General features: G+C 52.8%; 4 protein-coding genes across 8 annotated transcripts; 1 reads left to right on the plus strand and 3 right to left on the minus strand.

The window, feature by feature from the left end:
• Positions 1-2,310: 2,310 nt before the first annotated feature.
• map3k2 (mitogen-activated protein kinase kinase kinase 2) lies at positions 2,311-8,976 on the minus strand. The gene is made up of 17 exons (XM_037475908.2): positions 8,622-8,976; positions 7,371-7,443; positions 6,663-6,781; positions 6,440-6,480; positions 6,250-6,349; positions 6,022-6,135; positions 5,841-5,937; positions 5,564-5,694; positions 5,398-5,477; positions 5,222-5,286; positions 5,039-5,131; positions 4,745-4,966; positions 4,521-4,669; positions 4,295-4,426; positions 4,070-4,199; positions 3,795-3,972; positions 2,311-3,678 (listed from the first exon to the last, which is right to left on the minus strand). Exons 2-17 carry the CDS (start codon positions 7,423-7,425, stop codon positions 3,459-3,461), a joined length of 1,926 nt encoding a protein of 641 aa, XP_037331805.1. The 5' UTR covers positions 7,426-7,443; positions 8,622-8,976; the 3' UTR covers positions 2,311-3,458.
• An 861-nt stretch (positions 8,977-9,837) lies between these two features.
• Positions 9,838-12,261, plus strand: sumo1 (small ubiquitin like modifier 1). Its single transcript, XM_037477575.2, has 5 exons — positions 9,838-9,981; positions 10,300-10,374; positions 10,883-10,960; positions 11,053-11,124; positions 11,234-12,261. Exons 1-5 carry the CDS (start codon positions 9,970-9,972, stop codon positions 11,300-11,302), a joined length of 306 nt encoding a protein of 101 aa, XP_037333472.1. The 5' UTR covers positions 9,838-9,969; the 3' UTR covers positions 11,303-12,261.
• Positions 12,262-12,398: 137 nt separating this feature from the next.
• On the minus strand, positions 12,399-13,919 carry LOC119220975 (claudin-34-like). Its single transcript, XM_062561588.1, has 2 exons — positions 13,654-13,919; positions 12,399-13,443 (listed from the first exon to the last, which is right to left on the minus strand). Exon 2 carries the CDS (start codon positions 13,305-13,307, stop codon positions 12,630-12,632), a length of 678 nt encoding a protein of 225 aa, XP_062417572.1. The 5' UTR covers positions 13,308-13,443; positions 13,654-13,919; the 3' UTR covers positions 12,399-12,629.
• Positions 13,920-14,370: 451 nt separating this feature from the next.
• LOC119219606 (protein Shroom2-like) lies at positions 14,371-23,475 on the minus strand. 5 transcript variants are annotated; one of them, XM_062561502.1, is made up of 11 exons: positions 23,203-23,475; positions 22,604-22,816; positions 22,126-22,274; positions 19,539-19,646; positions 17,551-19,447; positions 17,386-17,429; positions 16,653-17,054; positions 16,109-16,441; positions 15,545-15,713; positions 15,188-15,460; positions 14,371-15,104 (listed from the first exon to the last, which is right to left on the minus strand). In XM_062561502.1, the coding sequence occupies exons 2-11, from the start codon at positions 22,778-22,780 to the stop codon at positions 14,832-14,834; spliced, it is 3,825 nt and encodes a 1,274-aa protein (XP_062417486.1). In that variant the 5' UTR covers positions 22,781-22,816; positions 23,203-23,475; the 3' UTR covers positions 14,371-14,831. The 5 variants fall into 5 exon arrangements, with proteins under 5 accessions (XP_062417486.1, XP_062417484.1, XP_062417485.1 ...); XM_062561500.1 differs by having other exon boundaries at positions 15,545-15,710; positions 22,604-23,475; XM_062561501.1 differs by having other exon boundaries at positions 15,188-15,457; positions 22,604-23,475.
• Positions 23,476-23,480: the final 5 nt, after the last annotated feature.

Here is a 23,480-nt window from a genome sequence, read left to right on the forward strand (position 1 = left end):
GCGGATCCCGTGAGTGAGTGAGTGAGGAATGTGGTCGGGTCTGTGGTTGTAACGACCGCATTAACTTCTCACGCGAAGGGTTGGGCCCATCCAGCAGGGGACGGGCCCTTCTGATTGGACACACATGAAGGATTTAAATGACCGTAAACACTTAACTATTTGCACAATATAACGAAAAACGAAAAATAGATCTACTTATTTAAATCTTAACACCCTGCGAAGCGAAACCGCTTCTTCATCAATAGTTTCGTCCAGAAAAGGACATCCATGTTCCAGAAGAGACTTTAGTCCTTAACGTGACCGGTTCTTATTTGTTTCATATGGTTCAAATCCGCCTGATTCAGAGTATGAAGGAATGAGGAAAGTTCCCATAGTGACTGATCCTCATCTCAGGGTCGACAAACTCGGCGTTTACACTGAACACGCTTCTTGAAACGGACCCCGGGAAACCAAATTGTTAATAAATCATATAAAATAATGAACTGCAAATATCTTCAACTTCTTCCCTCCTTTCCTTCTCTTGTTTCCTTTCATGCTCCCTTCTTCCTAAATATGTTAAAAGTCCTACAGTGAATAAAAATTCTCATACATTTACATCGTTTCCCACGAATTTTATTCCCAACAATGGAAATTGTTACTTTTAATTCTATTTATGCTACAACATACGTAACACACGTGTAGTTACACGTTGTGAACCGCCAGAGGGCAGCAGAGCGACGTCATCATCACATTTGTACTTCCGGTTCAATAAAAGGTTCCATAACATTAACGATTTACCCTTAACATATTGATTGGGGACACACATATTTGCTTCTTTACACGACGTTTGCTTTAAACAATAAAAACTCACATAAAAGTGAAATAAATATCTTTATTGTTTTTGGTCATCGTAATTGATCAAATTCTGAACCCAGCTGTTGCAACATTCCAGAATTTTTGCAACTAATAACAACCCTTTAACAGCACCGCTGCGTCTCTCAGGACCCAACCATGCATAAAATCTCCCATTTAAAAAAAAAGGTAAAATAAAAAATATATTAAAAAATTATGCGTACCACTGATATACAGATCTGATATAAACAGGCGTATTGGTCACAAACCAATTAGAATTATAAACATGGCTTCTTTAACAATACACAGAGACCAAACATATGGGATATAAGTGGACTTTGCTCATTTAAAAAAAAGGGTACATTTGAATTTTATACATTTGTACATTATTATTTTTTTTATTATCATTTGCATGTTCTCCCCTCCTACAGTCAGAATGCACAAGGCGTTTTGGGCGCTGTGTCCAAATAGCACAAATTGCAGAAAATGCACGTTTATATACACACACACACACACACACACACGAGTGGCAGCAGTGGCTTTAGACACTAAAGAGAGGACTACATGTGAATCTTGGCATTTGCAGGTGACAAATACTGACACAGAGGCTTTAATCCTCAGTGAACGAGGCCATCGCATGGTAAAAAAAGAAAACATTCTTGTTCTTTCTCACAGACACACAGACACACACACACGTACACTAACACTTGTGTAAGAATTTTTTTTTTTAAGTCTTTAAAATGTGCAAAGAAAAGGTGGCTGAGCGAGAAGAAGCATCAGTGACTCAAAGGTAGCGCAGAGTGGTTGCCGTGGGTTACCAGTGCGCGATGAAGAGGCACCCTCTTCTCTGGCTTCTGGTGGACAACCAATCACAGACGAGCTGACCAAAATCTTTTTGAGCAGTCCTTCAATGAGCCGAACAATAGTTCACTCCAACTTTTACAAAAAGGTGCAATCAGAAAAACACAATCTTTACTGGCATCAAGTGACGCCGCAAGGCAACAAACAATAATTCACTTCATCAGCAGATTAAAGACAAATATACTCCCTAATCGTTTTATAGATATAGTATCCTGGTTTTAATTAGGAACTTTTTTGAAAGGTTACACAAAATATTTCAATATTGGAGACTTTATTCTCCATATCTGTGGGTCGGCTGACTATTTTCCTCCCTTGAATTATAACGTACAAAAACACTTCTTTCCAGGAAATGCATTTTAAATTATTACAGGAGGGTTACCTAGCAACAACAACAACCAAACCCAGACACAATACCTCGTACCATCAAACGGCTGACAGCTGAGCGCTGTGATGAGCATTGTGCAGAGAACATGACGATGAGCAACTGATTGCACCTTTAATAACTCATTGAAACGTGCAGATCAACACACACGTTACCTCCGTTTGATTCTTAAATTAAATGTTTCGGGTTTCTGCAGCCTGATCGATTAAGAGTGGAGGGCAGCGGGGGGCAGCGGGGGGGGGGGGGGGGGGGGGGGGGGGGACACAACAACGGCGTAATCAATCATGTTGACGAGCACAAAATGAACCGGATCCAACCGTCACTAATGTGTGCGAAGGGGTTCGGCTTCACAGTCAGAAGGACATCAACCCATGTATTCATCAGACAGACAGACACACAGACAGACACACAGACAGACAGACAGACAGAGACAAAGGAGGCTCTAAGGGGGGCGGCCTTTGCTGTGAACGCCCCCGAAGCAAAACGAAGCACAGCGTCATGCAGACGGACCATCAGCTGTGAGATTCAACCCGCCTCCGTGAGTCCTAAAATATCGAAATACTTCATTTGATGCGGATTCCTCGTCCAATGTCTTCACCTGTGGCGACGTGGTGCTTCTCTCATGCTTTTCTTTGCAGAATTACTGACTGATGAATTTAACAGTCCAGTCATGACTGGATTTAAAAGTGATCTGAGATGAAATATTCCACTCATCATGTGCCCTTTGCCCTTTGAGGACAAGGGTTCGACCAATGGGATTCCGGGGATAGTGAGCAGCACCAATCCCTGTCTGAGGAGCCGTCAGCTGGTGCATTCTCTGTTAGCAGAAGGGTGGGGGGACCTTTGGTTGCAGGCCACAGCAGACGGGTGGAGGAAAGGCAGAAACGGATGAACTGAGAACGGTGCAAAGGCAGTTCATCTGGGAGAGGGGGGGGGGGGGGGGGAGTAGAGCAGAGAGACACGGAGCAAGAGGAGGTGGGACGAGGGCAGGCGAGTGGGATCTGTTTTCAGGGAGTGTTTCATCGATAGCAGCGGGCCCAGGTCCCGTCCCCCCCCCCCGATGGTTTTGGCAGGAGGCTACATTCTGGGGTCGGGTCAGGCGTCTCCCTCTGCAGGTCCACAACACTGATGCTGTCCTACTTTAAACGTACCGAGGGAGAAACCGTACAGACATAAAAAAAGAGTCGCTTTGCTTCAGGAGGAGGAGGAGGAGGCCCCCCCTCCTTGGTTCAGAAATTAAGGTGCAGCTTGCAGAGAAAAATAAAATATAAATGTCCTCCATGGCAGTCTCATACAAACAGAGACATGAGGAGCTTGTTGTCCCCCCCCCCCCCCCCCCCGCTTCAACATGGTCTGGGGTGGGGGGGGGTCAAAGGTCCAGGGGCTAATGTACGAAGATGTGCCTCAGTAGCTCGTCGGCAGAAGGCCGCTGCTTGGTCTCTACAAAGATCCTCTTGAGGAAGTCCCGGCTGTGGTCCGACACGTGGACCGGCAGCGTGGGGTTGGTGGGCTGGGTGGCGATCTTAAAGATGGCCGCCATGGCCTCAAACTCCGCCCACGGGGGTCGCTGCGTCAGCATCTCCACGACGGTGCAGCCGACGCTCCTGAAGGGGAGAATGAGGAGGGAAGGAGACACCGATCAGCCTCATGAGGACGACGGGAACCAGGCTCCTCACCACCACCAGGACCTATGGGGGGAAGGGGGTGGGGGGGGACTCACCAGATGTCGGCCTTCCTGCCGTAGCCCTCCCCACTGATCACCTCCGGACTCATCCAGTAGGGCGTGCCGGTCACCGACATGATGCCCGTCCCCGACAGGCAGATTGTCTGCAGGCGGCGGCTGGCCCCGAAGTCGCCCAGCTTCACGTTGCCCACCGAGTCCCGGAGGATGTTGGCCCCTGAACCCAGAGGAAAGAGAGAGTCACCCGGACGCCGCCCCCCCCTTCCTTCCTCCTTCCTTTGTGTGGGATGGGCAAACAAAGGCCCCGGCCTCACCTTTGATGTCTCTGTGGACAATCATGTTGCTGTGCAGGTAGGACACGCCCTCCAGGATCTGCCGGGTGTAGCGCCGCGTCACGTTTTCCGTCAGCGCTCCGTACGACTTCAGCTGGTCCTTGATGGAGCCCTGGAGACACAGACGGACACACGTCAGCGAGTGGGGGGGGGGGACTCCAGGGCGACTCCGTGGCGGGGGGGGGGTGGGGGGGGGGGTGGACTCACGCCGGGCATGTATTCCATGAAGATGGAGAGCGTGCGCTCCATGGTGTCCCGCAGGCAGCCGTAGTACTGGACGATCCGCTCGTGGCACAGGTTCCTCAGGAGCTGGATCTCGCACTCCAAGGCGCTCACCTCCTACAAAAGGAGCGGAGGAAGAAGCCCACCTCAGTCTTTCCTTTGAGGTTGCGCGCTCTCCGTGTGGGAGCCCGAGCACTCCTGTGTCTCTCACCTTGCTGGTCTCCGGACTCTCGGGGTCAAACTGGACCTGTTTCACCGCCAGCTCCCGCCCGGTGTCGGCGTCGTAGCAGAGGAAGACGCGCCCAAAGGCGCCTTGTCCCAGGAGCTTCCCCAGCCGCCAGTTTGTCGGGGCGCGAGGAGCTGAAAACGCAGGGGACACCGTCAGGTGACCACGAACGGGCCGAGGCGTCCCCGTGGCCTCCGACTGATACTCACAGCGGCTGGGGGGGCTGATGTCCATGACGGACAGCGTGGGGTTGGGCTCGATGTCGCTGCCCCTGCGCGGCCTCCTGCCGGGCCCCGAGGCCTCCTCCAGGTCGGGGGTGAAGACGCTGCTGCCGCTGCTGGTGCTGGGCGACTGCTCCGTCGGGCTGAAGCTGACCGGCGAGCGGAAGCCGTGGACCTGCGTCCGCCGGGCGCGGGGGAAGGTCTTCCTTCCTGCCAGCAGAGGACGGTGAGCACAGGAACACCAACCATTTCGCATTCTTAACAGCAGCGTAAACAACCCACCGTCGCTGTAGTCCTGGAGGCCGAAGGGAACGCCGTACCGCCGAGGGTACGTCCCGCCTTTCCCCGACTTCTCAAACACCGGGACGTCGTACTCTAGGGGGGGGGGGGGGAGGGGAGGGGAGGTTCATGAGCGGCCCGGAGGACTACGAGTCATCTAGGAGTCAAATGTACGCCATCACTTACCTGGAAACTCCTGGTGGTTGTCCGGGTAGCTCTGAGCCCGGGGCATCCTGGACTTGGGATAGTCGCTGCAGAGAATGAGAACAAAACACAAAAAGGATGCAAGTCGAGTTGACTTTTACACGTCTTCTCTCCATGTGTGTACAAAACACGGGTCAGGGAATAGCAAGATGTCTGACCTGTCCAGTGGGCTGTCTAGAGAGGGACAACTTCCAGACGCAGAGTTCTCTGGACTGCTCATAGACAGCGGGTCCAGCATCTGAAGAAAGAAGGAGAAAGGAACTCAGGGTAAAGAAGGTGGCACAATAACAACAACGTGAACATGAGGCGGACGCGTCACGGTACCTGGTCCATGCTCTCGGGGATGAACTCCCCCTCGCTGTTGATGCTGGTGAAGGAGCCGTTCCTCGCCACCTGCTGCAGGGCGTCGGGGATGTAACCCGGAGGAGGCGAGCTGCGGTCCGTTGAATGGGAGCCTGAGGTGAAAACAGGGTTAATGCCTAATGGATGCACTGGTGTGCGATAGTCAGCAGGTCCATCACAGGGTCGGTATGTATGGCGTTATTTCATGGCAGGCGATTTCTGATTCAAAGCATTTAGCTTAAGTGGGAGCATGAATCACCTATCAAGGCCAGCATAGTCTTCTTGTCGGCAACTCTGAATCCTGTGTTGTCCAGCTCCTCGTGGGACGGCAGGAGGTCCATGTTGGAGCATACGTTCTGGAGAAACAGGGGGGTCAGGAGACTAAACCTAAACACTGATTCATGGGTACTTTGAGAGAGACGCATGTGGGAGCTGCTCACCTGAGAGGAGATCTGAAGCACCAGGAGGATCTTCAGGCTCTTCATGTGAACACTGCGATCCAGCAGCTCCACGGCCTTGTCTAGGTCGTCCTGGGTGGTCAGTGGAATCACCAACTAAGAGACATAATTACCTTTAAATACCATTCGATAGAAAACGTCTGCCTCACCAACCCGTTTCAGCTCAAACGTGTGTCAAAGGTCTACGGGATGCCCGAGAAGGCTTCACACCTCATTGTTGGTGTAGTGAAGGTCCATCGTCTGACCGAAAGCCACTTTAGCTTTCCCCTTCAGGTCGTCCAGCTTGACGGGTCGAGGGAACTGCAAGATCCTACAGTGAAGAAGAAGAAGGAGGATCAGAGGTCAGAGCCACAGGTCAGCATCTGCAGCATCACAGTGATGAAAGTGGACCCAGCCTCACCTCTTCTCTCCTTTGAACTCAAACTTCACCCTCACATCGTTCTGTCGGAAGACATATTGGATTAAACGACACAGACGCATGCAAAGACATTTTATTGCCTCCCTGTTTTCTTAACTGGCCCCGTTTTCTCCCACTTGTAGCCAGTTTCGTATTGAGAGAGGCGGTTACTGGCGCTTTATGTTCTTCGGCGGTCTTCTTGCCCAGCACCTGACTAAGACTTTACCTGGTTCTTGGGCGAGGAGGCTTTGGGTTTGCCGAGGTCCGACAGGAACGTGGAAGGACGGCTAGAGCGGTGCAGTTCGGCCAAGTCCTGCATGATCGAGTTCAGCGCCTCCTGCTCATCTGAGGGACGTGGACATTGCATGTCATTTAGCTGACGGCGTTCATTGCATGTTAACCCATCCCACACAGTGGGAGCAGTGTAAGGGCACCCAGGGAGCAGTTAGGGGTTGGGTGTCTTGCTCAGGGACACTTTGACGTGGGACACGGAGCAGCCAGGGTTCGAACCACCAACCAGGCGAACCCTCTCTACTCCGTGCGCCACGGTTGCCCAGATTTCAGTTTAAAGATCATACTCTCAAACATGTATGAAGACAAAGAGGAGGAAAAAATCACTTCAGTAAAACAAGAAAAAGCCCTACACACAGAAGCACTTATATTATATATTTCCATTTGTGGGTGGATTTGACTTGCTGTAGAGCAACAGGAGTGTAAACTCACCTTAAAAAAAACATATTTCTGTAGTAGTCTTGCAATTTCTTAACATTGAAAGACTGCAAGTTGTCTTTCAAGAACCGCGGTTAAAACAAGTCACATGCAAAGATGTAAAAGGAGAAGCACATTCCTCGAGGTTGAAGGTTTGATGAAATACAAAGTTGCCTGACAAGCCAACTAGGAACACTCTCTGAGACACACACAGACACATACGTACCCATCATCATGGCACGGCGATTGACCCGGGAGGCCAGGAAAGAGGATTCTCCCATCAAAGGGATTCCTTTCTCCTGAAACAGCAAAGCGACACCATGCATCTTGAAGCAGATTGCACCACAAGAGAGCCCGGAGCTACTGAGCGATCAGCTGATCTGCAAACTGTGAATGTCCGGCACAGCGCTGGGCCAAATGCAAACGCAATCGTCAAACATTGTTTCAGTGCTGTTTACGTAGGAAGAGCTCATTGGGACTGAAACTGTGCAATGGGTGTTCAATACTGTGCCTAAAAGGCACATATTCGTTTGAAAGATGGGTTTATATACATCAGCGATGGATCATTATACAGCAGTTCATTAGATCAAAAGTACTCATGCAGAATAGCCCCCATTGAGGTATCATTGTACAACTAAAGCATAATGTACGAACTGGTTGAGTTCATTTGAACCACTTTATCTGCCGTTATATACATATAGTAAACAGCTGGCAACATTGTCATTTCTATAAGGTGGTTATCGATTCATACATTGCACAGATTTGCTCTGCTCAATCCTCACTATTTGTCCCGATGTATCCCAGGGGTATCAGTGTGAAGGGGTGATGCTACCACTGAGGCAAAGGATGCATCAGTCCCCAGGGGGCCCGCCCCGTTAAGGTGGCCCCTGCCGATGACAGATTATTTGTTATTTGGATTTGCTTCTTTGCAAGTCGGGAAAACTCCATCCGATTGGTGACAGCTCCATGCGCGTAACGTTTCCTGACGAATGCCGTCGTTTGTAAACCACAGTGGAACAGAGCTTAACATCCCCGGTCCCAGCAAAGTTAATACCAACAAGACGGTTATGGGCTTCTATGGTAGATAATTAACGTTAGCTTTAAATCAACTTGCTAGCGCTGCCCGACTAGCCCAGCATGCTACATTTGAGTAACAACTGTTGCGAGCCGATTCGGCCCAAAGAGCCGGCCGTACGCCAAAGTGTTCCTACCGAACGAGGAAGCGTCCTTGAAATATGTCCACACACTATAAGCAACAACATATTTAGCTAATGGAAGCGAATGGGGCTAATGCTAGCCGAGAGACACTCGCAGAGCTAACGTTAGCTGTCAGGGCCAGGGAAGTTGTCAAGCTAAGCTAATGCTAAAGTTAACTAGCCGCACAGCATTTAAAGGCTTTTCCTGAAGAAGAAAAAAGCAGCAATTAAGCGACCTAATGACTGTTCTGGCGTCTACAGCGTCATATTCCTCCCCTTACCTGGTGGTCAATAAGACGCGTCTTCACTTCCTCATCCACAGGGCCGGTGACAGGAGCCCCGGGCCCCGCGGAGAGCCGCTAGAGAAGCAGAAGTTTGGCAGTCCGCTCCCAACTTCACTCGAGTCCTGCTGGGCCACGGCGAAGAGGCCCAGCGGCTGTCAATTCGGCCCGCTGGCTGCTTCCGGGCACAAATAACGACAAGATGACGGCTTACGACCCGTGTCAGTGTGTTGACAAGAACACACCGTTAGCCGGCAGCCTCCATTCGTTTTGCACTTTACTCGCTGGTTGACGGTAGCTTCGCTAGCGGTTGTCCTTCGGTCCCGTTAAGCTAACAGGTAGTGAACAAGCGGCTACCGGAAAAACACATATTTTGCTTACAAAATAAAACCACATAAATCTCATGAAGGGAATACCTAAAGTTTTAAATTTTGTCTTTTATGTTGACAAGATCTAACCGGAAGCGTTGTGTATGTGCACTTGTATGTGCACTTGAAAGCCTCAAAAAAACCTCAACCTCGTTGAGAGAACCCAAGAAAAACACAACTTGTGATGTCAGAGACCTGTTTTCCGGAACCAAACCTGTTAAAGAAATATATTTTAAAAGGTTTTATATTTTTTGCCAATCAGATCCGTAAGCTTTAAAATACAGCAGCAACTACTCATCACAGCTCAATTCAAACAATTGACTTGAATGTTCTTTGGGTGTTGAGATATATGTCAACATTTTAAATTGACATTAAAATTCAGAATGAGTTACAGGAGAATAAAAACAATATCTGAAATTGTAAATAGAATGATACAGATATGAATTATTTGATTATGTGTTTTAATAAACTCACGGCTAATGTAGAATTTCATCTTTTTTGAACATGTCATTTTTCCTGCATTAGGTTATTTGTCTTGTTCATTGTCTTACTGTCCAATGGTCAATACATTGCCAGTACATGTTTCTGATTGCTGATATTTAACCCTGAATGCGCTTTTTATGAGCCATGAGTCAACAATTGGCGATAATTATCCTTATGGTCACATAGATATTAGCACGCCACGTAATACAAACATTAGCTGTGTATCTATTTTATAATTCTTTTTTTGTAACATTTCAATTTCTATTACGCATACATCTATCTTGGGTGTTAAATGCATGGGTTCAGGTTTAAGCTGTATTTGAGTTTAAGTGACGTTAAAACATACTCCCGTGTCTTATTTTGAAGGAAATTATTCTCTACGTCACATCCAGCGGATGTTGAGAATTTTTAACAACATCGAGCTATCGCTGCGATTGTAAGCTAGCGCCAGCTGCACCCACTGTAAATCATTTTAACAGCACAAAGTGAGGGGAAACATGTCGGATACGGTAAGAATCAACTCGAGGGAGTCTTTGTTGTTCACAGTCGTCACAACATTTGGAAAAAAGAGACACGTTTGTGTGTCCGCGCGGCTGCTACCTCGTATCCTCTGAAATCCCATGCTAGCTGTTAGCTCGTGTAGCTTCGGGCCCGGAGTTCTCTAGTTAAACGACTGTTCAGCTTTGCAGCTTATTTCCAAAGGGGAGCTGCGACGTGCCAGCGTTCTCAGGGCAGCACGTTCCCGTGTGTGAATAACGGGGTTATTGTGTATTGTGTGGCGGTCACAGGTTCTCTGCTGCTCAGCTTTATCTGTGGTTGTTTTTCAGGAGACAAAACCGTCCAGCCAAGACGGGGGGGACAAGAAGGATGGAGAGTACATCAAATTAAAAGTGATTGGTCAGGTGTGTATGGATGGAGCTCACTGATCATAACTTATGTATATGGAATATGTATCACTGACCAGAAGTGGTTCATGTTTCTATCATTCTTTAAAATGGATATTAATATACACAGAGGTCACTTTAAACGTCACGTATACATTGTAGATCAAAGTTGGGTTTCCAGAGTAAATTCAGAGAAACATTTCAATTTCATGGTTTCTATGTGATGTAATTCCTTTTAAGTAAAGCAAATTCAATTGGGACTTTCTGAATTCCAACTGAAATTGTGTTGTGACAGTTTACCGCCTCATCTACAGAATACCTTTGTTTTTATTTTCTGGATTATTTTAGCCTGGTTTTGCTGGTTTTTATTGTACCCAGTTCACCTCAAACAAAGCTGTAGGATGTCCGCACTAGTTCTTATTTTAAAAGTGTCTAAAACTATAGGAGAGCTGTATAATTCCCAGTAAGTGGGTGAGACGAGCTCCACCCCCCCCCCGATTCCCATCATCTCTCTCTCTGCCCACAGGACAGCAGCGAAATCCACTTTAAGGTTAAAATGACGACGCATCTGAAGAAGCTGAAAGAGTCTTACAGCCAGCGACAGGTCTTTGGTCTTTTCAAGTGACTTTGAAGTGGATTCTGAGTCAGGGATTTTGCAGGCTTACCTTCAGATGGCTGTTGTTTCCTTTCTTAAAGGGCGTTGCAGCCAGCACGCTACGGTTTCTGTTCGAGGGACAGAGAATCGCAGACAACCAAACTCCGAAAGAGGTGAGCAAATCCATTGTTATATAAAGGCGTTGAAATACAAACAAACGTTGATGAACTGGATATTCAGTTGTTGTGTTCCCGACTTTGTGTGTCTCCTCTGCTGCGTTAGCTGGGGATGGAGGACGAGGACGTCATCGAGGTCTATCAAGAACAGACGGGTGGACTTTGGAACGATTAAGCCTCCTGAATTTCTACATTGTTTTTTTTTTTTTTTTTGTATGTATGTATGTACGTGTTTTTTGTTCAGTTTCAAACCATCTGGATCAAAAGCGACTCGTATCAGGGCTTCCGGGGCTGAGGTGACTACGAGGAGGACGACAGCAAGATGCTCATGTTGTCGACTCTCGTTAGCATTCAGCGCGTGTGTGTGTGCGTGCGTGTGCGTGCTACACCCAGGCCTTTACACTTCAACGCAAATAATGCCACCGAGGAACAAGCTGCATCAAAGGAACAGTTTGGCCAGAAAGGAAAATGACGTCATCTCATCACGATTACAATATCACAGCGATATTATGCAACGACAGAAAGAGATGAATGATTTCACTGCTCTGAAGCCCAACGTGTCACCGGGGACCAAAAAGCTTCAAGACGTCCTCGTTTGTCTTCTAGAGTCGAGCCGTCCTCTTTAAATCGGTCGCGGCGCCTGGAGACGGACGTTTGAGGACGCTGAAGGAAAGCCGGAGTCTGCTGAGCCAACAGCTGTTTGGATGCTCTGTTCCTTTCAATGTTTGATTTTCGGAAGCCTCTTTTTCCGTCACCCAGGACGTGGATAATCAATGAACTCCTCTTCCTCCCCCCACGCAAAGAATTTAAAGAGGAGGAATTGAAGAAAGATGAAAATAATTGGCCGATGCGGTAAAATTAGAGATTTTAATTGATAGTTGTGCTTTAAAGTTCATGTTGTGTTCAGCACTGTGTTTGAATGATGCTCTATGGATGTGCAGGGTGGTCCTTTACATCTTAAGGGGTTCACTCTGTAACGATACCTACATATAAACTCACCTTTTCCTTTATCTACAAACAGTGACATGTTGAACTGCTTGTTTTTAAGCTTTTGCTTTGGGTTTGGGGAGAATCTTTGTCTCTCGGCAGGAAACTTCTTAAAGGGAACGTAGCTCAGGACGGGTTCAGATCTCATCTCTCAGAGGTCTTTTCCTTTGTGGGGGGGGCTGCTATTTGAGCCTCGGCATCATTAAAGTAACGTTGATTCAGATGGTTTGAAATTCTGGAGATGAGCTTGTTGCTTTTTTTTTTTTTTTTGAATAAAATATTTAAGAAAATTCCGGTGCTATTTTCTTTCTCCCCTCTTGTTTTTATTGAAACGGTTTCAGTTCATTAAACCAAACCTCTTGTAGAGGTTCTCAGTAGTTTAAGGATATTTTTACATTTACAGACCTTTCATTCCTAAACGCAGAGGTGGTATTTGGTCCTACGTGGATCCTCCGAGAAGAATCAAAGAGCACGTTGGATCACAAACAACCTTTATTTACTCTGATCCATGAGCATCACAGGTGTTGGTGGGACTCCAACGCCAGGTTGTCTCTGGCCCCGCCCCCCCGCCTGTCCACCGGGGTCCTGTACGCGCAGAAGGTGACCCCAGAGACCCCCATGAGAACCGCCGCCACCATCCCGACCCAGATGGCGTTCCCCGCGTGCTGAGAGTCCGGAGCTGGGGGCATTTTGAACTCTGGGGGGAACCGGATGGTCTGATTGGTCACCACTGAGCTCAGGTTCCACAGGAGCGGCGCGAGCGCCATGGCTGCAGCCGACAAGCACAGGGCGCCGGTGGCGGCGAAGGCCGCGCGCACGCTGGCGCTCTTCTCCGTCCCGAAGTGAAGGTTCCTCACGGAGAACACGGCGCCGGCGTTCCCCGCCAGCCCCGTCACCAGGGACAGGAGCATGAGCACCTGACCCGCCGCCACCTCGGGCGGCGTGAAGGCCTCCGTCAGGCCCATGTAGGCGCAGTGCATGACCCCGGAGCCGGGGGTCGCCTGGGTGTGGCTGTCGAAGCAGGCGCGCCACAGGCCCACCCAGGCCCGCCCGGACCGGACGGCCTCGCTGCCAGAAACCAGCCAGACCCGCCACTGGACGAGGCCCATCGCCACGGCGCCGAGCGTCCAGCCCACGCAGCTCATCGCCAGGGCGCCCAGCTGGGCGCCGGCGGTGTGAGCCAGGGGGGTCATAGCCCCCGCAGACCCGCAGGTGAGCAGGGAACTCTTCCTCCTCCTCCTCCTCCTCAAGCAGACGTCAAAGCCGGGTGGCGCGTTCCCCACGGGTCATAGCGGCCTCTCTCTGGGTCACCGGGGTCACCTGCCGCTCCTTCTGAAAGGACACAAAGTGGCTTATTATGGTCTGTTTAAACAGTTTGTTCTTCACAGTCTGCTGTTTGATTTTCTCTCGGTTCGCTCGCTCCGATTTTTCATCGGCTACAACTTTTCAAAATGAGTTCCCGTTTCACCCCGTTTTCTGTGTCTAACAGATGTTGTGAGAACATTAAACCGTAGTGAAGCGGATCCCGAGGTCACGCACCTGATGCTGATGTCCTCTCGAGCGTCTTCCCCCAGCCGGACCAGAAGCAGAATGAAACCAAGAACCCACCTGCAGCCTCCTGGCGCCGTGCAATCATTGACAGAACGATTGTTTCACCTCTTTTTATGGCACTGATTACAAATCAACTAGTGATTGTACACAGGCTCGTCATTGGACAGTTTAAAATAGCCTTTGGTTTACAGCTACTTATTTGGAAATGGCAGGAAAAACAGAAAAATATCTATATATTTGAAAAATTAAATAAAACTGAGTCACAGAACATCATTGACTATAACTATGTCTCGTTAGGGGATTTAACTGTGTGTGTGTGTGTGGGGGGGGGGGGGGGGGCATGTGCTCCTTCACCAAACAGGAGCAGTTAAAGTCCTCAAGGGCGTAGAAGGACCAGCTCACTAAGTCTCAGGCTGTTGAGCAAAAGAAAGAAGAAATGTGCAAAAGTCCTATTCGTTTTTTGTTCTCTGTATATTCAGCTTCTTCTACTCATTAAAGTCGGACTTTCCTAAAATAAGTAAGGGATCGTGTGGCTCGGTCTCAACCATTTACAGCTAGAACAAATCTGTGTGAGAACAAGGACCCTGGGGCACTTAATGAAAAACACAAAGATCTCTCAGCTCAATCACTTTATTGCTATGTGGGTGAAAGTGTGCACTGCATACCTGTGTGTGTGTGTGTGTGTGTATGGGGGGGGGGGGGGGGGGGTACACGCCCACGTCAGTCCATCAGACGCCACGTCTACAGATAAGTAAGAGTCAAACCAAGGCGACAAAGACCATCCAGAAAACATGCCGTCCTCACCAGGTGACCCAGTTATTATGCAACATGCAATAAAGAGGTCGCTCCACAATGAGGTCCTCCGTCTAAGTTAAAGATCTAAGTTAATCAACTCGTTTCTTTGATGCGATGCAGAAGCAGCGATGCGTCTCACACGAAGGGTCAGAAGGATGTTTGACCTTGACTCCTCCTCCCTGTGGAGATGTGGGCGTAGACGCAGTAAAACATGGAGCAAACCAGATGAAGCGAAAAGCAGGGTTAATATTCAGCTCCTGGAGACGGAATGAAAGAGTAAATACCGAATCCTTCTTCATCCTCCGCAGTCAATAAAAGCCCATGAGGCCTCTTCTCCAGCTTTCAGTACCGACGGGTTTCACGAGAAGGCCTCAGATCCGCGGCCTGGTGTCCGGCGGCAGGCTCTCCATCAGCCCCTTCAGCTGCTCCTCGCCCAGCTTGATCTTGTCCTCCAGCTTGCGCTGCTCGATGATGAGGGCCGACTTCATCTTCACAAAGTGCCGGTAGTCGTCCAGGCTCGCCGCCTCCAGGCGGGCCTCCATGGCGCCGGAGACCAGGCGCTCCCGGCGGTCCAGGTTCTCCTTCAGTTCCTTGGCGTCCTCGTGCTGCTGCATCAGCAACTTCCGCTTCTCCGTCAGGGTTCTCTGGGGGGACGATGGGACAGAAAATGAATCGCCACACGTCTGGACGGCTCGGGCTCACTCCTACGCCTCCACCGGGCCGCTACCTTCTCCTCCGGCGGCGCCTCGTCCTCCAGGCCGTTGAGAGCGTTCTCCACCCGGGCCAGCCGCCCCGACAGCGACAGCAGCAGGCTCACCACCTTGTCCAGGTCGCCCACGAACATGCAGAACTTGTCGAGCTGGTTGGCCTGACAGAGGCGCCGCACGGTGGCCTCCACCTCCCGGCCCAGAGCCTCGTTGTCCTCCACGTCCTCCTGCAGGCTGCGCCGGGCCTCCCGCAGCACCTCCAGCTTCCGGGCCAGGCTGGAGATCAGCTCCTGCTGGAGACGAAAAGAGACACGAGAGCATTAAAGCTATGTCCAAATGACCCCCAGGAGGAGATTCCCGTCGCGCTGACCCTCCACCTTTTTACGGGCGAGGTCGACGTCCGGCTCGTCCTCGGAGTCCTGCTCCTCCAGCTGCTCCTGCATGTCCTTCATCTTGATGAGGAGCTCGGCTTTGGGAGCAGATGTGTTGTAGTAGGAGGAGCTGGGGACCAGGGAGGCCGATGCAGACAAGTCCTCCTCTTCTCTGCTGACACACACACACACATTTTTACAATCTGACTGTCAATTAATTTTGTTATTCCTTATATTGAAAATATTATTACGTTATGGAGAGAACTGTAATGAGACATTTGTCCACCAGAGGGCAGAGCGCTGAAGGTTAAACAGGCAGGAGTGGAAAACATTTAATAGTGCATTATCTAAATTACTTTTATTCCTTTTTCCTCTGTATCAATGTATGCAAATCGTATTTTCTTTTTATTTGTGATGGTTTTGATTTAAAATAGTAACTAAACAGGAGATCTCTCACTCAAAGAAACATCAGCCACTAAAAATCCTCTGATGCCAAACGTTTCCCAACCTGCAGAGAAGCAGTCAAAGCTTTAAGAATCCTTCCCAGAATGCATTTGTTAAATGTCCCACCTGTCCCTGCTCCTGGGGGGTGAGGTGGGCAGTCTGGAGCCCGAGGAGGCCCTCCTCCGCAGGTGTGCCCCCTCCAGGACCTGCTCCTCCGTGGGAAAGAGTCCTTCCATCAGGTCCATGGTGGTCATCCTGCCACTCTGGTCCAGGATGTCCACCAGGGACTTGTCCTTTCTAATGATGTCCCTGGCCAGCTCCTCTCTTTTGGCGTCCTCCTCTGATCGACGAGCCCCCTGGACTGTGGCTGAGGCCTGAGCCGGGTCCTGTGGGGGGGGGGCTTTCCCCACCGCGCCGACGGGTTCCATCTCGGCGGGGAGCTTCACATCGTTTTCTGACCTGGACAGGAAACAGATTTTCAAATTTAAAGCCCAAAGTGATACACAAATAAAATCAAGAGCAAAAATGAACCCATGTCTAAAAACACCGAGGATCAGTGTGGAAACATCAGCCCTTCTAATTAAAGGTCACAGCAGCAGCTTCAACTGCAGCCTCCACACTCCAACTTCTTCTTCTACTTCCACGGGTCAGCTCTCAGGACCCGGCTTACCTGACAGGTGAGTCGTCCCGCCTCGGGGGGGCGAGCTGGGGGCAGGGAGACGGCGCCCGGTCCGTCGCAGGGAGCGACCGAGCGGCCGCGCAGGAGCAGAGCGGCTTCTCCTCCTCTTCCTCCTCCTCCTCCTCCTCCTCCTCTGCCTCATTCACCCCACCTCCCCGGGACGCGCTGGGGGCCGGGCCGGCGGCGTGGTGCCGCTCGGCCCGGGCGCCAGCGAGGAATTCCTGGGCGGAGGATGTGGTTTCTGGGCTTAAATGGGGCCTGGGCGGAGGCAGGAGGGTTTGTGGAGGCGGGGGTGGATCCTGTGCTGTGGTGTGGGGGGGGCGGGCAGCGTCTGGTTTGGGCCTGTGGTCTGGGAGGCCCGGGACCGACTGCGGCGTGCTCTCCGTTTTTCCTCTAGAGGTCAAAGTGAAGACAAACTGCATCAGAGTGGAAGTTGACCTTTTCTGATTGTTTGTGTCTCCTATGAACACCTGGAGAACTTTACACGCAGGTTCTGGTGGATTCTCATGTTCCTCAGGCTGTAGAATAATATAAATATGATAATAATGAACATGACGGATAAAAAGCGGCCTCCACCCTCCATAGATCACTAAACGTGGGTGGTTTACAGGAAGTTAAGGTGAAGAGATCCAGTGTGACGGATGCAGGTTCTACACATCTACAGTAGACAATAAAAGCTCTTTTTTAACATCCCTTCTTGCATTTTTTTTGTTTGTAAGCTCACCTGTGACTGCTCTGCTGAGGGTCTTTGCAAGAGGAAGCATTATTCTGCAAGAAGAAGGTGAAGGACTTATTTGTTTAACATTCAGAAGCTCCACAAGTCAGCTTTTGATCTAGTGCCATTCATGCTCTAAGCCTCAGAGTGAGCAGGTCCACCGATGAGACTCACCTGTGTGTAGAAGTCTGCGGAGGGAGAAGACCGGGACCTCTCGTGGATGCACGGGGCCTTCTCCTCACCCTCTGCATCCAGGATGTTCTCCGCTGAGTGGTACCTCCCTTGCGCCTTGGCCTCTGCCGGTTTCTTCTGTCGGCTCCACGTTGCCTGGTACTCGGCGAAGGACCCGAGCCTCGGCGGCTCCGACGCCCGCTCGCGTCCAGGGCTGCGGCGCCGTGCCGCGGGACCTCTGCCCACCTCCCCGAGGTCCGCCCTTGGGGTTGGTCCCTGACCGGACCTCAGCGCCGGCCTGGAAAACCCCGGTTTGGCCTCAAAGAACTTCTTCCGCTCTCCGAAAGTCCCGGCGTGCGGTTCTCCCTCCACCCCCACGTTGTCCATCTTGTCCGGCTCCGAGAAGGAGTGCACCTTCTTGGCGAGCGGGAAGCGCTTACGTCCTCGGAAGCGTCTGTTGGTGCTTTTAACCGCCTCTGGCCCGAGGGGCCCGAGGTCCCGTCTCTGGAAGGAGGTGGCCTGGAGGACCCTGGCCTGCGCCTCCTTCAGGTGGTCCTTGTAAGCGTTGGAGGAGGAGACGCCAGAAGACATGGCCGTCCAAGTGGAGGTCCACTCCTCTGCCTCCTCCACCTCCTCCTCCTCCTCCGCCTCCTCCTCGGCGCAGGTCAGGGTCGCGGCGCTGCGGCTCTTCTGCAGCTGAGCCCGCTTCCGCTGGATCTCGTTGCGCAGGGTGGTGGCGTAGCGCTCGCTGCGGCGGTTGCACTTGAAACTGCCGGCGGTCTCGCCGTCTCCGGCGCCCGCCTTCGCCGCCCCCCCCCCGCCCGGGCCCCTGCTCTCCCGGGCCAGCGAGTGGAGGAGCGGGGTTTTCAGGAGGGAGATCCGCTGGTCTTCCTGCGGCACCCACGGGTCTGGGTGCTCCGAAAGGCCGGCCGCGGGTCCCGTGCTTTGACGCGCTGCGCCGCGGCCCCTCGCCTCATCGCCGCGCTCCTTGAGCCGAGGCGGGGCGTGTTTCGTCTCCTCGCCGCGCCCGACCTGCAGCCCGGCCGAAGGCTCGCTGGCCGGGCCGCGGTACCGGCCCCGCCTCCCGTTCTCCTGCTCCGGGTCGGCTGCGGAGCTCGCGGCGGCGTGCCGGACGTGTTTGCGGCTGAAGATGCTGCCGGGCAGGTCCTGGAGGCTGCGATAGTAGCTCCCAACGCTCTGGACCTTGGCGGCGGCGGCGAGCGGCGGCCCGGTCGGCCTCCCGAGGGGGCCCTCGTCACTGCGCTGCCTCTGGTGGGCGGCCGGCTGGCCGCGGTGCGGCTGTCGGACGTCGTTGCTGGACAGCGAGAAGGGTCTGCCGGGGGGGAGCTGTCTGCGGCCCGCGGCGTTGGGGTGGAGGAAGTCCCTGGTGGGCAGCCGGCTGAGGCTACGCCTCGCCGCCGAGGTCTTCCCCTCCCGAGACTCGAGGCCGCTTCCCGGCCCCTCGGGGCACGGGAACACCTTGGTGCCGGCGAAGCTGTCAGTGCGCAGGGGGGGCTGTGGGGGAGGAGACTGGGACTCCATCTTCTCTGGTCCCTGCCACTGCAGGCCCACGCCGGGCCTCCCCGCCAAAGAGCGCTGAGGGGCGCACTGCTCCTCGCCCCTCGCCGCCTCCCAGGGGCACCGGCGCTGAGGCCCCTCCCCGTGAGGGCCCTCGAAGGAGGTGTTTTCAGCGCTGGTCCCCTTCCCATCAGAGGCTCGGTGGTCATGACCCGGGGGGCTGGAGGCGATGGAGAAGCAGCTGAAGGCGGAGTCTCTTTTGCCTCCTGGTCCACACAGCAGGGGGGCGGGATGGGGGGGGCGCTCCAGCTTCTCCATGCTGGTCCCTGAGCTCAGCGGACACTGGGAGCTCTGGTCCCCTTGGCTGGACGACTCGTTGGGCCTGGTGTGGTCGAAAAAGAAAAGTGACGATCAACATCCTTCAAACGCCGAAAGGTCGAGAAACTCAACCGTAATCCCCCCCCGAGTCGCACCTGGCTTCATGCTTGGGGGGCCAGGCCCGCGCGGCGGCCTCGGACTCCTCCTCCGTCAGCTTGGAGGCGTGGTGCCAGGAGCGGGGGCGCGAGTTGGGGTCATTCTTCCTGCGAGGCACACAGGCAACAGAGCGCCTAAGACCAAGTATCTGACATTTTGGCTGCAGAGGTCTTTTTAGCCCCCCCCCGCCCCCCATCATCCTGAACCACTAACGTACTCTTTGAAGCGGTTCTTCCTGAGCGGCGTGTCGAAAGAGGAGAGACATTTACACACGGTCAACACAACGGAGCAGCTTGGTAACTTCAAGTAGCTACGAGGAGGCCGATTATCACTAAATAAAAAAGCACACACACTCATTAGAAATGATGAATCCACAGAACACAGAAGGAAGGATGACGGGCTCACGGAAAGCTACCAGCAGACACAACGGCTCACGGTACCTCATTGAGCTTCGCAAAATCTTGGTGAGGAAGCTCCTCGCCACACGAACCTCCGTCTCCGACGGCATTGAGGCGACATCGACCATGTCGGCCCTGAGGGGCAGCGAGTGAGGGGAGGAGAAAGAGGAGAGGGAGCAGGAGGTGAAGTCTGCGTCTAAAGACATGCAATGAGCAGGGAGGCTGAGGGTCTCCTCTCTCTGGGCAGGTTGGGTGGGACCTCTTATTTTGAAAGGGCTTTCGCAGCGGGAGAAGGAGACACAGAATGGTTCCTTCTTCAGGACGTACATATCAGCTCGGTCCTCACCAGCAGTGAGCTGAGAGACTCCAGATATATGTATTCTGTATCTTCACCAGTACAGGAAGTACTCAGGAAGTAGTTGATCAACACGAAAAATAAATCCACAAACATTCGGATCAACTTACAGATTAAGTGATTTGTGAACAGACGTTTAAACCCTGAAACAAGTTTGTCCTGCAGGAACATTCCAGCTCCTTAACACAGCTCTTCAGGGAGGAGTCAACTGGTCTGACACCAGTCTGACACCAGTCAGTCTAAAACCAGACTGTCTGAGGAATCTCAGCAGCCCCCCCCCCTCCCCTCCCTCCCTGCGGTATGAACACACTGCACCTTGTGAGGAGGAGGAGGAGAGCTCCTCTGGGATTATAAAGGGGGATTTGAGGCGAGGGGGAGGAGTCACCGTGCCGGCTGTTATCTGGAGTTCACCTCAGAGACCTCACATCAGACCCCTCAACGGTCTGAAGGGGGGGGGGTCACAACGCGACGTCGCCTCCTTCCATCGGAGACGTGAGGACATCTCGGCAGACGTCCCTTTGGTCTCCAGCGTCTCTCTGAGACCTTCTGCTACCGATTGGGTGTCCCGACACACAACTTGACCCGCTTGTGTTCCCTCGTCAGGACGCACAGGCAGGAATGTGTGTGTGTGTTTACAGAGATACCAACGTCTGGGGAGGGGGGGGGGGGGGGGGGGGGCAGATACCAGGAGACGACTCCACCGTGAAGGAACTCCTCCACACGCCCTTTGTTTAAAGCGCGGCTCGTGTTACAGACACGAAACATTCAACGCGTCTGTCTCCAGGTGACTTTGACTTATCTGTGATAGATGGAGACACATGACCCCCCCCCACCGTCTGACACAGTTCAGATGACAAAAGTACTGCACAGAAGCGGTTACCCGGTGAGATATTGTGGATGACAAGCAAGCAGCGGCCTGCGAGGACCAGCCCCCCCCCCCCCCCCCCGCTGAGCTCCCAACGCCGGCGCACAATAGAAAGTGCGAGCGTCATGGCGGCGCGGCTTAACGGCAACACAAACAACACTTTCACCCAAAGACTGGACGAGCTGCAACAGGTGGAACATGTGGGTCCCCTCGTGTGTCCTTATTTAAAATGATGGATTGACAAGAACGCAAATACTAAAAAGACTAAACCAGAACATTCCTCCCAAAGTGCTGAAGAGATCGGCCGGTTCCTCTGAGAGACGCAGCCGTCCAGACCAGTGGGACCCTGTTGATGATGGGGTGGGGGCAGATGACGGCAGGAGTTACCTGGCGGCGGGGGGGCGCGGGGGGGGGGTCCTCCTCCTTCGTCTTCTAAAGAGCACGCAGAAGAAGCGTCCACTCGACGGGCTGCGCTGATGTGGCCTCCCGCCGCTAAGCAGAGTCGCCTCACCTAGGCAACGTGGGCCGTACCACTGCTCCTGCCGGCAGGGGGAGGGGGGGGGGGGGGGGCTGTGCGGCTTTGGAGTGACCGCCCCCCCCCCTCCCCCTGGTTTTGGAGGCGTCCCTTTAGGGCCGGCCTGCTGCGGACTCCGTGACCCCCCCCCCCCCACACACACACACACACTCCCACCCAGAGCTCCCTCAGCGGAGGGGGAGGGGGTAGGAACACACCAGCCCCCCCTCCCTCCCTCCCTCCCAGTGACCCGACCCACTCTGCAGCGCTGAGCCCACGTTGAGGCTTTGCAGCTCGTAATTGGATTCCGGCTTTAAGGGAGTGAATAATTGTGACGGGACGCCAGGAAGAAAGAAAACACACACCCTACAGGACACACACGCCGACACAAGGGGGCGCCAAACGGCCCCAGGAGACCCTCCTGTGGCTGGTGAACTGCACCGTGGTTCCTTACCTTCGGACCACCAGGCTCAGCGTCCTGTGGGAGCTCCTCACCAGGCCCACGGCCTCCTGGCGGGAGCCGCTGAGCGCCACGGCGTTCACGCTCAGCACCTCGTCGCCGGCCCGGAGGCGCACGGCCGCCGCCACGCTGCCCTGCTCCACCTGAAGACACCACCACCACCACGTCAGCAAAGCACCACCTTTTTGTTAACTATGGATTTCCTTCTCTATTCTTTTGGTTTCGTTGATGTTGTCTTCTGGCGTTCTGGAGCTGGACGTCTCACACCGGGGGGGGGGGGGGGGGGGGGGGCAGCGTGCCGCTCACGTGGAGGACGGCTACCCGAGAGCTCTTATTAAATATTCAATCGTGTTCCTCCTGCAACCGGAGACGGGTGGCGGTGCGGTGGAAGGTTCCATTGAGAAATGACATAGAACCCTCTGGTCCGTGGGTCAGCTGATTGACAGAAAGGATGGATTCTTATATTTCTCACCTTGGTGATGACCAGAGGCTCCCTGTGCTCCGTGCCCCCCCTCAGGGTGAAGCCCCAGGGGGCGTTGCCTCGGAGCAGCATCTCCTCCACCACCTCTTCCTCCTCCTCCTCCTCCTTCCTCCTCCTCCTCTTCAGCTCCGTGCTTCTCCACGCCTCCACCTTCCTCCACCACTTCATGCCTCCGGCGGAAGTGACGGGGTGGCGTCCAGGCGGCTGTAGCCACATCGCAGAGGAGATGGAGGTGAGAAGATGGAGACGAGTCAGTGCGGTGATAGTCAGAATGTACAACCACAGCATTTTAAATATGTGATATCAAACATTATTGATTGATCAAGACATTGATTGGTTCAACTGTGAATTAAAAAACAACAATGGATTTTGCTTTTGCATTTTTGTGCTTTTAAGGATTAATGTGCTAACAAACTAAACGATCCAGTGGTGCAAGTCACACCAAAAGTCACGTGACGTTTGGCTGATCGATGAAGCTGATCGCGAATGAACACGAGGCAGCACCAACAACCTGACGCCAAGAGGAAAACTGAACATATGATCGGTTTTTAATTGATTTTCAAGATGTCTCGCGCTCTGAAACAACACACCTGGTGGGCACAGGTGAGGGCGCGTGCTCAATCTCCTCCTCCTCCTCCTCCTCAGCAGAACAACAGAGAACGTCTCTCCTCCTCCGAAGCCTTCAAAAGCAGCTCGTGTCCCTTCAGACCGCAGCCCGACGAGGCTTCAGCGCCGGGGAAACGCGCACCACGTGCACGGGGAGTGCACGCACGGACACACGCACGGACGAGCACAACGGGAAAGGTCTCAAGTTGCCCGAGTCGCAATATCCCACCGGTCCACTAGGGGGCGGGAGTGAGCATCTGGG

Source organism: Pungitius pungitius, chromosome 3 (genome assembly GCF_949316345.1).
Source record: "Pungitius pungitius chromosome 3, fPunPun2.1, whole genome shotgun sequence".
Lineage (NCBI taxonomy): Eukaryota > Metazoa > Chordata > Actinopteri > Perciformes > Gasterosteidae > Pungitius > Pungitius pungitius.

Bases quoted from the DNA above. Each gene is read 5' to 3' on its own strand.
- map3k2 (XM_037475908.2), bottom strand. From the start codon at position 7,425: ATGGGAGAATCCTCTTTCCTGGCCTCCCGGGTCAATCGCCGTGCCATG. The intron at 6,350-6,439 runs GTGAGGCTGGGT...TCTTCACTGTAG, and splicing joins GAGTTCAAAGGAGAGAAGAG to GATCTTGCAGTTCCCTCGAC. The intron at 4,200-4,294 runs GTGAGTCCACCC...CTGTGTCTCCAG, and splicing joins TCATGGAATACATGCCCGGC to GGCTCCATCAAGGACCAGCT.
- sumo1 (XM_037477575.2), top strand. The intron at 10,961-11,052 runs GTCTTTGGTCTT...CCTTTCTTAAAG, and splicing joins AGTCTTACAGCCAGCGACAG to GGCGTTGCAGCCAGCACGCT. The intron at 11,125-11,233 runs GTGAGCAAATCC...CTGCTGCGTTAG, and splicing joins ACAACCAAACTCCGAAAGAG to CTGGGGATGGAGGACGAGGA.
- LOC119220975 (XM_062561588.1), bottom strand. From the start codon at position 13,307: ATGACCCCCCTGGCTCACACCGCCGGCGCCCAGCTGGGCGCCCTGGCG.
- LOC119219606 (XM_062561499.1), bottom strand. From the start codon at position 22,900: ATGCTGTGGTTGTACATTCTGACTATCACCGCACTGACTCGTCTCCAT. The intron at 17,055-17,385 runs GTGAGCTTACAA...TTTGACCTCTAG, and splicing joins CCTCAGCAGAGCAGTCACAG to AGGAAAAACGGAGAGCACGC. The intron at 15,461-15,544 runs GTGGAGGGTCAG...TTTCGTCTCCAG, and splicing joins TCGACCTCGCCCGTAAAAAG to CAGGAGCTGATCTCCAGCCT.